We start from the raw sequence: 18112 nt of genomic DNA, 5'->3' as shown, positions 1-18112 counted from the left end.
CAAGACAAAAGGCAAAGAGTCCTTGGAGTCAGCTCTTTTGGGTGACCGGAGGTGAGGAGGAGAGCTGGAGAGAGATTGGGAGGAGTCAACATAGAGAATCGCTCCAAAAGATGGAAGCCTCAGTATAACCTGAGCTGCCACTGAATGGGATGGAGAAGAGCACAGTCTGTCTTGGCTCCTGTCCCAAGGGGTTCCGTTACTAGGAAAGAGTTCACTGGGTCAGTCTCACCGACAGCCTGCTCCAAAGACAAGAATCAGGTTATCTCTATTCAAAAGAATCAGGCAATAAAATCTGCCTGGGCCCCATGTGCACGGGTCCAAGGGCATATTACACAAGGCCTCCCTCCTATGAGAGGAGAAAGGAAAAGAGGAACGAAAAGCAACGTCTGAAGTCCTGATAGGCTGGTAATTTCAAAATATAGCCAATATCTGACCCCCAATTACAGCAAAGTATAATCACCACATGATGGCTTCAGGGAGAGGGTGAAGAAGAAGGTGAAGGGAATAAGGCGTGCTGAGGTCACAGACCCGTACACAGTTATACCAGCTCTTTGTTTTTTTAAATTTCAGAACAAAGTACAGCTTGGTTGCCTCTGCCCACCTGGTCACAAACTAACCATGACTGCCTCTTATTTGCATTTATCTTAAAAAGCTGAACCCCATGGAGTTGTGAACTGATCCAACTTTACTGAAGAGTAATTTGGAATTATGCCCAAGGGGCAATAAAAATATGCAGACCCTTTGATCCAGCCAAACCACTACTGGGTCTGTATCCTGAAGAGATCATTTAAAAAAGGATAAAAATATCGCATGTACAAAAATATTCAGAGCAGCTCTGTTTGTGGTGGCAAAGAACTGGAAATTGAGGGGATGCCCATCCACTGGGAAATGGCTCAAGAAACTATGATATATGTATGTGATGGAACACCATTGTTCTATTAGAAACCAGGAGGGATGGAAATTCAGAAAAGCCTGGAAGGACTTCCATGAACTGATGCTGAGAAAGATGAGCAGAACCAGAAGAATATTGTACACATTAACAACAGCATGAGGTGATGGTCAACCCTGATGGATTTGTTCACCCCATCAGTACAATAATCAAGGACAATTTTAGGGGATCTCAGATGGAGAACATCATTTATATCTAGAGAAGGAACTACAGAGTTTAAAAGAAGGTCCAAGATTATTATCTTCAATTTTTAAAAATTGTCATTTTTTCCTGTTTTCTTCCTTTTTGGATTTGATTCTTCTCACAACACATTCCATTTCAATCTATGCTTATCATGGATGCACATGTAAAGGCTATATCCAATTGCCTACTGTTGGGGGGGGAGGGAAGCAAGGAAGGGAGAAAAATTAGAAAATTCAAATCTTTGCAAAAAATGATTGGTAGAAACTACCATTGTATGTAATTGGAAAAGAAATGAGATATTTGTATAATAGGAAAAAAAGCTGAACCCCCAACTTGCAGAAGGTATTAGAAGCAAAGCCATTCCTTGGAATCCTTCTGGAATTAAAACTGTGATTTTTCCTGCTTTGCTAGTGATCTGAGGTGGGGCATTCCAGAAGGTGGAGGTTTTGGAAACCGACCATCACCCCCGACTCAAGTTGCAAAAAACTGAAGATCAGAGCTGTGAAGATTCCCAGTGAAAAACAGGGCTGAAATCCCCCCCATGGACACAGGGGTCTGGTCTCTGTGTAGAAGGGACTTCTACCTAGGAAGAGATCCATTGGTAGAGAATGAAAGAAGCTCTAGGTTCTTTATAAAAATAGGATCAAGGGGTGGCTAGGTGGTACAGTGGATAGAGCACCAGTGGAGTCAGGAGGACCTGAGTTCAAATCCAGCATCAGACACTTAATAATGACCTAGCTGTGTGGCCTTGGGCAAGCCCCATTTGCCTTGCAAAAAAACTAAAAAAAATAGGATCAAAACAGTTTTCATGGCTCCTTATGACATTCTTGTAAACTGAGAGACAAAAAATCAGGACTTTCTAGAGTCAGATCTTCCGTGGACACTAGTTGTATAACCCTAACCAAGTCACTTACATGTATGTAAGATGAACTGACTGGTCTAAGAGTTCCTCCAGGGTTTGATCCAGTTCTACATCACTGATCTTGGGTTGGGAACCATGCCATAGACATTTGAGTCTCTTTGAAATCTCTGCTCTTCACCTTGTTCTTTGCTTCCCTTTTAGTTTTTCTTGATTTCAAAATGGTGGCCAAAAAGCCAAGCCCACATGGTTCTTATCCATGTGAATGCCCAACCTCTATTCCAATTGGGAGATTAAAACTTAGCTTGACTTACTAAATGGTAATCCTCTAGATCTCTCAAATGTAAGGTCCAAGAAAATCCACATTCAACTGATCAATTTATTGTCCCATTAATCAATCAAGAGGCATTTCTTAAGCATCTACTATGGCCCAGGACAATAAGAGATTCTGTGGCCACCAACACACAGGATTCAGAGCCAGGGCAAGGAAAAATAGCAACCACTACCAATGGGTACCCGAGAGCTTTCATGATTTTAACAAAATGTTTCCTCCTTCAGTTCCCAAGGAGAGGCTGATTCCCCTTTCTGGAGCTGGGAGCTGTGGATTTTTCTTGTAGCCACTTTCAATGTAGAACAAGACTCAAGGTGGGGCTCAGGGGGAAATGCTCTGGGTTCCAGCCAGGCTCAATTCTGGGAGATTTGTCCCACACTAAAGGAGATCCCAGATGTGTCCTAGTGTTAGCCTTGAATTTTGACCTTGGACACTGGGTGGGATTGCAGCAAGGTAGCAGCCACTATGGAATGCACAAAAGAGAAGATAAGGTAAAGACAAAGGACACTCGAGTACGGGGGCTTCCACAGGAAATGTGGCAAAGAATGTCATGATCCACAAGTTCATCACACTTGAGCACAAGTTGCCTTGCGGCATTTCCAATGCAATATCCCGATGACAAAGAGGTTTCCATCATCAAAAGCTTCAACCTATGTGGTCTGAGATGGGCTAGGGCTCCCCCTCAGAGGAGCCAACATTCCCCCTCAGACTGCCTCTTCTTGGACCCCAGACCCAAGACCAAAAATAAGAGGCTGTTCTGGGCCAAAGTCCCAATGACTGGGTGACCCTTCACAGAAACAATGCTCCACTGGATGATGTCCACATCGTGGCCAAAATTCTCTCCTTGACAGGCAAATGAGGAAACAGGATCTTAAGCTTAGAGCTGGGAAGGACCTTTGACGTCATTGAGTCCAAATGAAAACTCTGGATCCCCTCATTTCAGAGAAGGAAACTGAAGCAGAGAAGTTACCTGAGTTATCCAATGTGGCATAGTCAAATATGGTCTAATGCGGGATTCTAACCTAGCTCTTCCCAATTTCTAGTACAGCCTTTGGTGAGTGTGACAATGATGAAGATGAGGATGAAGATGGCAATGATGAAGGTGATGAGGAGGAAGGGGAGGATCATGATTAACACTGAGGATGATGATAAGGATAGGAAGAGGACAATGAGGAGGAAGATGATGATGAAAAGAAAAATGATGAAGGTGATAAAGATCACAAGAACAAGGAAGAAAATGATGAAGAGGAAGAGGATGACAAGGCTGAGGAAGGCACTGTTAAAACTATTGAAGGCTTGCAAAGCACTTTACACAGTATTTTCTCATTGGACCCACAACCCAACCCTGTAAAGTAAGTGTCCCTGTGTTCATCACCCTTGGACAGAGAAGGAAACTTAACAGTCCCAGGCTGTGTGGACCCCCCAGAGTCAGCTAGCCAATTAAAGGCTACAGGGGCAGCTAGGTGGCATAGTGGATAAAGCACCAGCCTTGGAGTCAGGAATGCCTGGGTTCAAATCCAGTCTCAGACACTTAATAATTACCTAGCTGTGTGGCCTTGGGCAAGCCACTTAACCCCATTTGCCTTGCAAAAACCCCCCCAAAAAAAACCCAACAAAAAGAGTTAACATTCCTAGTGAAGTCCTCTCAGGGTCAAAAATCATTAAAACAAAGACGGACTATAGGGGGTGGCTAGGTGGCGCAGTGGATAAAGCATCAGCCCTGGAGTCAGGAGTACCTGGGTTCAAATCTGGTCTCATACACTTATTACCTAGCTGTGTGGCCTTGGGCAAGCCATTTAACCCCATCTGCCTTGCAAGAAAAAAAAATTAAAGGATACAGAAAGGGCCTGAGGCTCTCCCCAAAGGTGTCCCACCTTTTTACCTTAGAGATTCATTTGTATCACACTTCATATTTAATTCCATAACCTTCACACTCCAGTGAACCGTAAGTGCCTGAGGATAGAAATTGTTTCCTTTTTCTTTTTGATGACATAAAAATGAGCAATTCTGACCTTGCTCATTAGTAGAATCACAACTGGGGAAGGGGGAAAGAGGAAGAGGGAAAATGGGGTGGAGGAAGAAGAAGGAAGAAGAGGAAAAAGGAGGAAGGGGAAGAAGAGAAGGAGGCAGAGAAGAAGACATGGAAGAGAGCTGCTGCTTTCAGCAAAGCTGGGTTTCCTCATTTTCACAGCTCCTTTCCATCTGCATAGCAGACCAGGAGGGCAGAGAGAAAAGAATCCAGCACCCAGGAATCATCAGAAGCTTCACACCAACACTAAAAACATTTGAAAATAAAGGTGAGGACAGAACTAAGACTCTCATGTTGGGTTTGTCTGCGTCTGACCCAAGGGCACCTGAGGGCTCCACAATGCTTGCTGTCCACTTATGCCTGGGGACCAAGGTCAGGAGAACCTCCTTGGCCACCCCCGCTCCAAGGCTGCTCGGGTCCATTTCAGATGTCACACACACCTGGGGTCCATGTGTCCAGGTTACTGTAATTTCATCAAGCTGCTGTGGGCCCTGCTCCACGAACTCTGTGGAGTCCAGTTTCAGATTTCAGCTGAAGCCCAAATAGACCTGGCATCCCCCAGGAAAAGGGACAGACCATCACCTCAGCCTGTCTAGACAGCTCAGTGACTTCTAGCTGAACCCAGACCAGATCATCTGTACCAATGTAATGCCACATGAGATGCCCATCGGGGTCTTGTGATTGGGCATTAATCACCCAGACTGATGCTTGGCTGCCATTCATTCTAAGCTGAACCACCACAACATGGGTCAGACAGAAGCTGAAGAAGCCTGGGGACCTGTAGTGTGGGACTGTGGTCTGGAGAAGGACAGGGTCAGGTGCTGGCTCTGTGTGCCTGCAGTCTAGACCCTCTCTTCTGTGAGCCTCAGTTTCCTCCCCTGTTCAAAAAGAGACCAATCACCAGTCTCTTTCCCTAGGTCTAGCTATGCCTCTAGACATTTTTTGTTTCTAGTAAATTCTGGTCTCCCTGGGGCAATTTTTCAGAGTTGTGCTGGCTCCCACCTCAATCGGCAGCCACCATGTTCATCAGCCCACTCTGTCAGTGGCTGCTCATGTGCTGTCCCTGTCCTGGAGAGTGGTCAGCCTAGGACAATTCTGAAAACCAATGTCTTCCATCTCACAACATCACTACATTTAAAGTTTTCCCCATTTTACATATAATAAGGAAACTGAGGCCCACAGAGCTTGACCAATGATGCTTTGTGTTACATTCTCAACTGGTCACTCACCGAAGCAAGGCAATCCTTCTCCCCTCCCTAACTGCTGACCTCATTCTTCCATTCACCATGATGATTTTTCCAGTCCCTTGATGGCTCCTCCAACTTTCCTTGACTTCCCTTCACTCTCTAGTTACTGACCTGATAGAGTGTAAGCTGCTTGAGGACAGGCCCACTCCCCTCTTGTCTTGGTATGTCACACACTTATTAAATGTTTGTAGATTTGAATTCAATAAAAATACAATATTTTTGGGGGGGGTGAGCACCAGCTCCCTGTGCCTCAGTGTATTGTGTGATGGTCCAACTGAGGCATTATGTGTGCACAAGTCCCCGAGTTTTCATTAAGTGTCTGGCACTATGGGGGAAGTTTAAGGACAAAATCCACCCTCAGGTTCATGTGTCTATTCATCTGCCAACATCCAGGAACAGGCAGGAGAATCCAGGAGAAGATGGAGAGCCTCCTCTCCTAGGGAGGCCTCAGCCTGGGGGGCCCCCTCCACCCCACCCATGACCCTCCAGGGTTCTGCCCCTCTTCTTCTGCTCATCAAATGCTCTCCCATCCTCAGAAACGGCCCCACCAAAACCAAGAATGTTTGCTGAAGCTTGCCTCATCTTGCTGTTGCCTGGTGCCAGCTCCCAAACCCCTCCCATGAGACATGATACCACACTTGAGTCTGAAACCTGGCAAGCCTCACTCCTCTGAGAGGAGCGCCAATAATGGGGGTGCAGCCCAGACACGTGCGGTGTGTGGACAGACCAATGTGATGGCCAGTCTCTCCACTGCAGCCACTCCTGGACCTGGCCTTGGACCTTGGGAAGCCTGGCTAGTGTTTCTTCATCTCAAAGGTGAAGGGACTGGCTACCCTGGGAGGACCAGGTGTCCCAACATCTCCTTCCCATATCTAGGATTGTGTTTCTAGATGAGGATCTTGACTTGAGATCTCAGTGTGGGGAGTCCCAAATCACCCCAAAGCTCAGAATAGTTTTCCTGGGAGATGGGGTAGGGGTCCTGTCTGGGACAAAAGGGAGATCTTGCTGGAGCGGGAGAGAAGGTGGGGGTGACCAGTCTCCTCTTGGTGGGGAGACGGCAAAGGGGATGTAGGAATAAGCTTGAAGGAAGACCTGAGTTTGAATCTAGTCTCAGATACTTCCTTAGCAGAGTGACCCTGGGTATGTCACTGAACTTCTCAATCTCAGTTTTCTCATCTATATAATGAGATAAAAAGGGATGCTAAAAAAGATGTAAGTGTCTGAAAGATGGGGAGAGGGAATCAAGGCTGACTCCACTTCTCTAGAAACCTCAGGATCCTGACCCTCCACACATGGAATGTTTACTAAGGCTGATAGCAGCCCAAATATAGATTGCCTGAAAGATGTAACCTTGACCTGGCTTAATGAAGGGGCAGGGGGGTGAGCCTACCACACTGCAACCAGGTTCACCTCTGGTTGCTGTGTTGGGATATATTTAGAAGCCAGTTATCTCTTTTTAAAAACAGCCCCCTCCCCCAAATCATGGAAGAGTTCAACTCTAACTTTCAAAAGCTGCATTATTCATTTTTTGGCCATAAATAGGTCATTAACACCCACTTTGAGTCTAATCAAAGGAAGGTCTTGACTGCCAGGAAATTTCAGCAAAGGGTTTGTTCTGCACAGAATTTATGTCTGCAGTTCTTAACTGTTGCTTCTCATGGCAGGGAAAGGGTGTCATTGAGGAAGGCCATAGGCTTTGTTGAACCTGCCTCTGCCTAGGCTATGAATAGGGCAAAGACAGAGGGGAGCAGCCCCATGGGGAGCCAGGGTTTGGCTTCATGGCGAGAAGGGGTCATTAGGAGTCGACCAATTCATCCTTGGCTGACTCATTCATTCTTCTCTCTCTCTCTCCTCTGTGACAACTATCTGTATTTCCCTTTCTCCAACCATGCAAAAATGAATAGTCATTAATGAATTAAATGTTTTGGGGGAACTGAATAGTACCTGCCTAGCTCAAACCAAAACCCATGTTTAACACCAACATTCTGGGATTACCACAGTCTTTGACAAATTAAAACTAAACATTTTCTTGCCAAATTTAAATTAGGGTGAGGTCAATATGGTGGGGATAGATAGGCTGCTGCATATCACCAACAAAGAATTTCATACAAGAAGATGAGACTAGAAAAGAAACTGGGTTGGTCCTGTACGGAGGGTAAGGTCTAGATAGATGTTCAGTGGGTTGGTCTCACTGGTAGCCACAACACGTTGGGAAGACCCTTCCCTCCCTGGTCCCCAACCATGAGGTATTTTTACAGGAAGCCATGGGCAAGAGTTGTACAAAATGGGCCAGTATGGACAGGTCATGGTTCAGGTGCCTCCATTAGTGAGCTCAAAATCTAATCAACTAAAGAATATAGCAATGCTTAAAAAATTATATCATTTCAACCTGGATGGGAGCTCAGAAGTTACCCAATCTAAGTGTGACCTTAACAGGATCCCTGTAAATCTGTCTCCTTCTAACATCCATCTTTCTGTCCCTGGTTGTGACCTCTAAGGTCAAGGCCAATTCATCTTCTGAAAAATATATCCTAGCCAGACGCCAAATGAAGGTGAAAAATTCTTATCCTCCATACTGCTAAGGGACTAGAAATCCAAAAGGGAAAAGCTTCTGACCGGGTCCACCAAAGTTTAGTGTGGAAGAGTGTGGCTAGGCATCATTCAACTTCATTAGTGGAGCCCATTCACTCAGCATTGCCAATCTCCTCACACCCTATCTCCAGCTGTTATAAACTGACCAGATGTGGCCCAGCTGTACAAAGAGCTCTAGTGGGATCTAGAACATATTGGAACTGTGAAAGAAGCCAGCTAGGCTACCCAGACATCCAAAGCTTCCCACAGCACCAGGGTCCTAGCTGAGCTTGGAGAAGCTCCAGAGAATAGGGAGTAGAAATCCCTGATTCTTGTCAGGGAAGGTAAGAAGAGGACAAGGTGTATGGGCAGAGCTGGGGGGGATGACATGGACAATCTACCATATCTGGCAGCACAGAGTCCTGGTTCCATGGCTGAGCTAGCTGGGGGCAAGCTGCCAGGATGCTCTGAACACAAATTTATTGCCTACAAAATGGTAGTGGGAGAAGCCCTGAAGGTTCCTTCTGGCTCTAACATCTAAAATACAGGATCCATTCTCAAACGATGAGCCATTCCTTCCACCAACCCAGATTAAAAACTATCTATACTTAGGCAGAGGACTCTTTGGGAGTGATTGAAGTCATAAAGGGTCATCCATGATAGTCAACATCAGAACTCAACGAGGCTGAGAAGTTGTGAAGTCAGACAGGTCCAGTCTCTCAGTCTGCCCTCAGAACTGTACATACAATCTCCAGCTGGTAGAACCTGCCCAAGCTTCTGCCTGGTCGTTAGGAGCCCAAGATCACCTCTACAACCCCTCATTTGGCACCAGTCAGGAGGGGCCTTTGGTGGAAGCTCTCCATTCAAGAGCTACACACTTTTGAAGCTCCCCACATCCTCAGAACTAGCACAGATTCAACATGGCACAAGCTGATGCTGCTCTAGTCTCTCAAATAAAAGATCAGTCTCCACTATTCATAACTAGAAGTCAGGTCGGTGCTGGGCTACACCTGGCAGATTCAAGTTCCAATGTTCTTGCAAGTAATTAAATTGTTCCATTGAAAACAGTGAGCAATTCAGACCCCTTCCTAATTTAAACTTGGGGGCTCTTCCTCATTGCCAAGATCCATCGTAAAGAAAATGAATTCTCAGGGGCAGCTAGGTGGTGCAGTGGATAAAGCACTGGCCCTGGAGTCAGGAGGACCTGGGTTCAAATCCGGTCTCAGACACTTGATAATTACCTAGCTGTGTGGCCTTGGGCAAGTCATTTAACCCCATTTGCCTTGCAACAAAAATGAATTCTCATGTCACTGTGACAAGACTCATCTGCCTTTGATCTTCTCAAAAGGAATGCCCTCTAACTGGCTTGTTTGACCTCGATAAGTCCAAGTCTGGTGATACTGAAAAGGGGAAAATTGGTAGGCAGCTTCCTGGTCACTTCAAGAAAGGAAGAAGCTGGGTTAGCTAGGTGGCACAGTGGATAGAGTACCGGCCTGCAGTCAAGAGGACCAAATGCAGCCTCAGACACTTAATAATTGCCTAGCTGTGTGGCCTTGGGCAAGTCACTTAACTCCACTGCCTTGCAAAAACCAAAAATAAATAAATAAATGGATTTTTTTTTTAATTACTCCCATTGGCTCTGTCTACACTGCAAACATGTCCCCAAATACTGACTTTGGAAACTGGGTCTCAGGGATGTTGATTTAGGCCTTGGTGGCACTTCCTCCAGTTTGGGAGTTAGCCACCCTTAATGAGAGAGAAGATGAAGAAGGGTCGAGGGCTGAGAGGTCACATCTAGTCCAGCAAAATGGCACCTGACCATATGAGTCCACTCCACTCGATTCAGTTCCCCAAGCACCTACAAAATGGTGCAGCACCAGAGTCTGAGGTCCAACTGGCCCCACTCCCAGCTCTGCACTTTCTTCTTCCCTGACCGGAGATCTTGGGGAAGTCATTCAACACTTTGAACCTTAATGAGAGGGTCGAACCAAAAGAAAGCTCAGCCAGTGGTTTGGACTAAAGGGCATTTTCAGCTCTGTCTTGGCCTTGTCAGAAAGACCCCATGAATTCCAGGATTGGGACATTGCCCCTAAGTTATAGTGAAATGTTATTCTCTACCTCATGGGGTTATTTTGTGGGGGGGGAGTGAACGTGACTTTGCTTTTTCAAAAAATGCCCCCTGGTTAGCTTTTGAAGGGTCCTTTAGGCATCTACAAACACCCCAGTCTGTGTTTTAGGCCAGGCAGCTGCAACCAATTACCCTTCGGGTGGGGTGTTTTCTTTTCCCCCTGAAATGTCTTGCTCCTTTCTGATGGACTGCTGAGAAATCCAATTTGTTGCTCTTTGAGCTGTCCCACTCCAAGTCAGAAATACAGCCAGGGCCACGATACCCAGGGACATGGTCATGAGCGGGTAATATTTATAATTGTCACTTTTTCCAAAGTTGAGGCGAGACATGTATCATCTGTCTCTGAATCCCTGTGATGGCTGAAGGCGTCCAGGAAGCTGAATGATGTACGGCGGTCAGAGGCGCAACCACCAAAGAATACAAAATAAATAAAGTCACTGACAGAACCATCCGGAGGCCTGTTGACAATGAGCGTGCCCAAGATCAGCCACTGGAAAGGCAGCAGGATTGTTTGGCAAGAAGCAGGGTGCAACTGTCAAACCTCATAAAAGAGGACCAAGCTTGAACAGCCTTCCAAAGAGTGGGTCAAAGAGGAAAGTTGCTCCAGGGTCACTGAGTCAGGAGGATATGGGCACCAAGGCAACCCAAGCTTGGCCGGGCACAGAAGCCCAGCCTGGGCAAACAAGTAGTTCTGATTGCAATAACAGGGCAAGGCAGCTATCTCATGAATGAGTCCCTGGTTGGTCCACCATGTTAGGATTACACATTGGAATCATCCCTGTTTCTAAAAACATTTGTTCATTCTCTCCCCAGATGGCTCCTATCACCTGACTTCTTCCTCTGTGTCCCAGATTGAGATTTTGGCAGTTAGAGAGATAGACAGACAGAGAGTGAGTGAGTGTGTACACGTGTGTGTGTGTGTGTGTGTGTGTGTGTGTGTGTGTGTGTGTGTGTTTAATGAAGGTAATGTAGAGCCAAACCTATCCATCATATCATCATGTTCCCCTGGATCTTGGCACAGATAGGCAACTGGTGGGCAGGGGAGGTGAGGGGTTGGGGTTTGTAGGACAAATCTCCCCAACACTTGAAGAGACTATGTTTTGACATGTGGATATCTTCCTTTAGAACTGGAAGGGACCTCAGAGGTCACTGAGTCCAAGTGAGCTCTGAGGCCCAAGGACAGCAGTGACTGGCTCAAGACTATACAGGCTGGGAGGGGGCAGACCAGGCACCCACTGCCCCATGGAAAGCACCCATTAAGCACCCACCCCCTTTTTCCTTTAAGCAGCAAATTTCATCCTGGGTCCTCACACATTCTCAGAGAGCCAGCTTACCAACATTTCCTCTTCCATCTTAAAAGAGGAAGAAAAATAAAATTAAGAGAAGGAGGCAGAAGAACAGAAAGGAGGAGGAAAAAAGAAGAAAAATAAAGGAGATTCTCCTTGCTTGGGGCAGGCAAAAACATCCTGACTGGGTTGATATTCAGCCCTGGAAGCTCATTGCCTGGGTGACCTTTGACAAGTCCCTTCCCCTCCCCTTCCTTCTATTTTCTGAGTTCAATATAACAGCCATCCACCCCCAAAACAAAGACACTAGAAGGGAGCCTGGGGGCCCCTCATTTACTCTGCAAGATGAAGAGCTCTGCCCTATCCTCCCCAGGGCCTACCTCCCCCCCCCACCTGTATCTCCCATTTCTCCCTTCTAGAGCTTGTCCCCCATTCGACTGTAAGCCTCCTGAGGGCAGGAACCATTTTTGCATTTCTTTGTGTTCCCAGAACATGATGATGGACTATCAGCAGATTGGTCTCTTCCATGCTGACCTCAAAGACTTCACCAGGCCCTTCTCACAGAAGTGGGATCTGCCCATGTTTCCTGGCCAACATTTCCCAGATTCCACCAAGAAATGAAGGTCTATCCATCATTTCATCACAAATTCAGGAGGATCACAGCCATGTGGAGAAAAGTTGTGGCTGGAGGTCTGGGGAATGGCTTGGTGATCCTCATGTCTTGGGGTCCTCAAGTGTCTCTTGAAAGGATCCAGAAGTCAATTCTAGAGCAGTTCCCTTGGGCAGTAGCTTGTTGTGGAAGTGGCAAAGGGGCTGAGGCCTTCTCTCCTCTACCTTGTAGTGTCTTTGACCAACCCAGGGCCTGGCTGGTGAGGATACACCCTTGGCCATGAGACACCTGTTTACATTCATGGCAGCCTCCTTTGGCCTTCTCCCAAAACCACCCTCCTCTCACCCACCCACTCCCCTTCGGAGAGGCCTGCTTGGAGCCAATGAAGCAATCTTCCTCTAGACCTGGGCCTGGTGAGGCTCACCAATATGTGTTAAAAATCATCCTCATTCCACACCTCCAAGGACGCCAGTGGTGTTAGTTCAATTTGTGGCCAATAAAACATCATCACGTGTGTGAGAATCATCTTTGCTGCCTCTCTAGCCTAACAACTAGTAAAGAAGCGTGGCATTTAAGATGACGCAGAACCATGCAGAGAAGGCCAGACCCTGGGTTTCTTCAGAAGTCATCATAAGGAGGTTCTCCAGCCTTTGGCTGATGACAGTCTAGACTGCCCTGGGAAAGGGGAAGATGACTCCCTCATTTCTGCCCCAGTGAATGGATTCAATCACCATTTGGTTAGATGGTCAGAAATGGAGAAAGTAAAAACAGAAACAAGGACGATGAGACACCAGCTCCCAGGAAAGCAAGCTGGCCTCTTGGCTTAGCTGGCCCAGTGGACTTTAGAGGCAAGCATCAATGGAGCCGGCATCGCCTTGCAAGGACAAGCTTCTCAGATGGGCCAACCTCAACCCAGCCTGGCCTAAGAACTTGGGGCTACCATCAAGACAATTCCTCCCATCCCTAAGAGCCAGACCAAGATGGGGGGGGGCACCTGAAAGAATGGACTGGCCCAAACCAAAGCATTCAGCAACAAAAACAGCTTCCACATTCAGGACTGAAATGCAGTCACCCTACAGCCTAAAAGCATTTTCCAGAGACCCCTCCCAAACAGTGAGGAAGGGAGGAAGGTGGTACAATTCGCCTGAAACAGGGGCATTGAGGGAAGGAGGGAAGATCTTCCCATTCTGGAATTCAGCTCCCCAGAATGAGTGGGCAACCCCCCCCCTCTCCAGAAGGTCTTCTAGGAACTTTAAATTCAAGATGATGTCAAAGTTGTCCAAACTACAATTATCTATTACACCTTCCCAAAACTGGAAACACAGAACTGTCTAAAGGAGGCCCTGAGAAATGTGATTTGGGCAGGTCTTTGGGCAGGGCCCTCTGATGGTCGCCCTTTCCTTCTCCCGAAGTTCCCTCCAGATCCTGGCTCCCACCACCAGGCTTTCAATCTACTTGAACATTACAGAACCCTCAAGAAACAGTCGCCACATAGCCTTGGGTTCCAACTCCCTAAAAAATTAACATGGTGGTCTTTGTGCAGGTAATTATTTTGAGGCTAGAATATCATTCAAGGCTCCCATTATTCCATCACTAGTCTAAAGTACCCATCAGTGATGACAATGGCAGGACACCTAGACAAAAGAGTCAGCTAAGGAAGATGCTTAGGTCTACAAGGATTTTGTTTCAAGGTCACTGTTAAACAATTCTAGGAGGTGAGGATAGTCATCAGACTTTCTTGTCATAGAGAATAACCCAAGGAATCATGGGGCTTCCTCTCTCCCACCTTGATTGCTGAGCCCCCACAATCACACTCAACAGAATGTGGGGGGCGCCCACCCAAGTCTCACTGATCTGGAGCCTTTCCATAGCTAAAGACTGAATTTCCTAGGGAAGACTTGCTGAAGGGAGGGTGACTCAAAGACATTTTAAGAGTCCTGTTGGTTGCCATCTCCCTCCTGGCTCAGTGTCCTTCACTGCCAGGCCATTCTGGTCGGCAAAGCAAGGTTCTTAAAGGGCAATGGTGTTTCAGATTTCGAGTGATCAGGGCTGACTTGGAGGAGGCTGGGAATCCCCAAGCTGCCACAATGGCCCTAGATGGAATTTCACTTTTCAAAGGAATTCTAGGCTTATTTTAAGAACATAAACAAGCTAGGTTTTGGGAAATCAGCTTCCCTGGAAGAGAGTCTCCCTCACCCAGCATCACCACCTCTGCCCAAGTTATGGCAACTTCTCTTGGGAGGGGCAGGGGGTAGGAGGTCATAAGGGAGCGAAGCTCTGGGCTCAGCCCCAGCAAAACAATGTGGCTTGGAAAAACAGGTGGCCACTAGCAGTCAGGTACCTGGGCTCCCACAGGTGACCACTCGGGGGAGAGAAGGCCTTACCTGTGTCATCTTGGCAAGGTCAAGGGAGGGCCTTAGCTCCTGAGGGTCTTCAGGCCGCCTTCGTTTAACTCCCACTTTCTTGTCATTGAGGACACATGGCTGGGATCGGCTTCGGGACAGGCCACTGGAGCGTCTCGCCAGCTCGGGGGTGGAGGCAGGTGTGCTGTTGGCAGAGGGGGGGCAATATTCCGAAAAGGAGAACTGCTCATGGGAACAGGAAAGGGAGCGCTGGATGTCCACCCTGTGCCTGTCAGCTGAACCTGAATCACTACCCCACGTGTCTCCAGCCCGTCTGTAGGTGGCCGACCCCAGGACCCCATGGCAGGGCTGTCCTCCAAATCTGCCATGAAAGCCAGTCTGATCAGAGAAGGAGGAAGAAGAGGAGGAAAGCGCGTTGGCACGGGAGGGTAGGCTGAAGCTGGAACTCCTCTGCATGGGGCAGGAGCTGCCAGAGTAGCGTTGCACGCTCCCACCACTGTAGCATCGCCTCTTCTCCACGGGAGTCCAGACCTTGGATCCCATGGGCTTCCAGGCTGTCCGGCAGCTGGACATCTCATCCGAAAAAGACAGGGAGCGACACTGCCGCTTGCTGGGGGGCGCCGACGGATTGCCGTTGTGATCACTAAGGCTGAGGTCTTTGATCAGGTTGGTCACCGAGCAGGTGGTGGCTGAGTCTCTTGACCAGAGGGCGCTATCCGGACCCTTCTCAGGCAGGCAGTCCCAGATACTAGGGCCAGGCTGGTCCAGCTGAAGGGGGCACTTCCTGTCCAGGTCTCTCCATCGGCCATTTTCTGGTTCACAAATAACAACAAATAAACAAGCATTAAGAAGACCTCCAGACCTAGCTCATCTTCCTAGTTAGCATTAAAACCCAAAGCCATCGCTGAGAATGTTACATCCGGAAAGTGGCTTGACCCAATTGGACTCAGATCCAGAACCTTTGGGGCCTAAAAAGGAGGTCCTCAGAGCATCACAGTAGTGGTTGTGGAAGAACTCCATGGCCACTGATCTAACCCCCTCCTTTGACAGACGAAAACACTGAGGCCCAGAGAGGGGAACATCTGCCCATGGGGATGCAGATGGCTCCCAGCAGCCAGAGACATCCAAGGGATCCCTTCCTCTGGGCTCGGCCTACCCTGCACCCCTCTATGCATGGGCTCGGGGCCCTCCTAGGCCAGCACAGGAGATGACTCACCCGGTCCAGGGCCGACATCAGACAGCTCCCAGCAAAGGATCCCCCTGAGGCTGCTGTGGCCCTCCCACCCCAGAAGGCCCTGTCAGGGGTATCAGTGGAGACCAGGACAGCCAGGGCCGGCAGGAGCAGAGGCCCCTAGACAAAACACCTGGGACCCTGGGCTGCCAGCACCCAGGCCTGCCCATGAGGACAGGGGTGGTGAGCTCCTGGGTGCTGGTGATGGAGAAGGGGCAGGAGAACCACCCGGAGTAGCAGCTGAGATCTACTCCAGGCCAGGAGCAGTCACTGGAAAGTGGACATTACCGGAATGGTGGCCACTCTTTCTAAGACTCCCTCCCAGAAGCTCTCTCCTCCTGGCCCTGGGGTAGTGGGGTACTCGAAAGGACGAGGGAGCCAGAGGCTCACAGACCCCAATGAATCTGGACCAGAACCCATTAAAAACCAAGTCAAAATAACTTCCTTTAGGCCATTCTAAGGACCTCCCTGCACCATCTCACCTGATTCCTAGAACAACCCAAGGTGTCTGTGAAATTGTCTGCCTCCCTGAGAGAATCAGCTGGGCCAGGGGGCAGCTGAGCCCACTCACTCCCTCCCAAGGATGCCTTGCTTTGCTCAGTATCTGTCTGCCCCCCCATACACACACATACACACACACACACACACACACACACACACACACACACACACACACATTCTACAGGCTTCCTGAGGGCAGACCCTGTGCTTCAGATATGTTTGCAGAAATTCTTCCCACTTTACAGATGAGGAGAACAAAGGCTCTGCCAGACATTTGCCCACGAGATGTCAGAGGATGCCTGGCCTGGCCAGCTCATCATGGTAGAGCTGATCCTATAGCTGGGTCCTCAGACTGAAACCAAAAGTCATCTCTTCTTTCCCTGTTTTATGGTTTCTGGAACCCAGGCCAAGGATGTGTAGGGGACTAGCCCAAGGTCACCTAGCTCTTCAGTGAAAGAACCCAGATCACCAAGTTTGGAGCTAGGAGGGACCAAAGAGGGCATTGCTTATCAATTCACATTTTACAGAGGAGGAAACTGAGGCCAAAGATTCAGGGCCTTGCCTGTAATCACAAAGGTAGTCAGTGACAGAGGCAGGACCTGGGTCTTTGGGTTCCAAGTACCATCTCCTTCCCATTCCACCTCCCAAGATTCCCAGAGACAAGACCTGCCCAGGACAAGCCAGTGGTGTGGTGGGGGTGACTCCTACTCATTGACTTCCTTGGGTAAAGGATCAGACCCTCCATTGAAGGGTGGGGGACACTCCAGACCCCTCCAGATCCATACAGAAGGGTTGGGATCATTCTCCCAGACCCCAACTCATCCTGAAAGAAGAGCGCAGCAGAGGTGGCAGAGAGAGCACGGCAGGGCTGGGGCAGTGACCATCTGCGGGAAAGGCAGCAAGAGGGAACTCCTGGCCAAAGTGCATGTCTGAGGACAAGCCAGCCAAGTGCAGGAGGCTTATCACCTGAGACATGGAACATAGAGTCAGGAGGGTCCTCAGATGTCATCTCTCTCGTCGAATCCCTTCAAATGACAGAGCAGGAAACAGGCTAAGGGAAGCGAGTACCCCAGGTCAGAGAGAGAGAGAGAGAGAGAGAGAGAGAGAGAGAGACTGTGCCAAGTCATCCAGACCCTGCATCCTGGACTGAGGCAAAGACCAGCCCTCTGCCCCTCTGGTGGTTAAGAACACCAGACAAGGAAAGGTCCACGAGGAAACAACGTGGATCTCAGACACGCTGCCACACACCAGTAACAAATGGGCAGCACCCATGAGTGGACTCTCCAATCCCTCCCCCAGATCCTTTCTGAGGCGAGACTGGAATTCAAATCTTCCCACCTGCATGTCCAGGACCCTACAGCCAAGGCCAGGCCTTGAGCAGATTAGCTTGCTTGTGTCAGGAACAGTACTTATTAAGGCAATTGCTCCACTGGCCTTTGAAAATGCACGTGGCTGCTGTGGGCCGGCCCCAGCAGCTGCGTTTCTGTCTGAAGCTAGATAACATTGTCGTTGTTTCTACCTTTATCTTGGTAGAGCGCCCAATATAAGAAGAATTAAGTCAGTTTTAGACTCCGGCTCCCCCCTCACTTTAGTGAACACAGAGATCCCTTGGGTCAGGTCGCCAGACAAAAGAAACAAAAATAGTCACTAATGGGGAATGGCCAACTGCCTGCCCTCAGGCCCAGATCCACAGTCTACAAAGGGCCTCGGTGGGGCCTGGAGAGGATGGGAGCCACCTCTGCCCTGCCCCCAGTCCCTCACCCACCCGCTGCCCAAGCAGACCCCCCAGGGCAGGGGCTCTGAACTCCTGGGCCAGCTGTAGCC

General features: G+C 48.6%; 1 protein-coding gene across 2 annotated transcripts in view; it reads right to left on the bottom strand.

The window, feature by feature from the left end:
* Positions 1-18112, bottom strand: part of FAM53B (family with sequence similarity 53 member B) — a 64473-nt gene that overhangs the window by 28811 nt on the left and 17550 nt on the right. For both annotated transcript variants that reach the window (XM_074232222.1, XM_074232223.1), the window contains exon 3: positions 14578-15368. In XM_074232222.1, the coding sequence (XP_074088323.1) occupies positions 14578-15368 (791 nt within the window). The remainder of the gene's footprint in view (positions 1-14577; positions 15369-18112) is intronic.

The sequence above is a fragment of the Macrotis lagotis genome, chromosome 4, assembly GCF_037893015.1.
Source record: "Macrotis lagotis isolate mMagLag1 chromosome 4, bilby.v1.9.chrom.fasta, whole genome shotgun sequence".
Lineage (NCBI taxonomy): Eukaryota > Metazoa > Chordata > Mammalia > Peramelemorphia > Peramelidae > Macrotis > Macrotis lagotis.
This window is presented reverse-complemented; position numbering and strand designations above follow the sequence as displayed.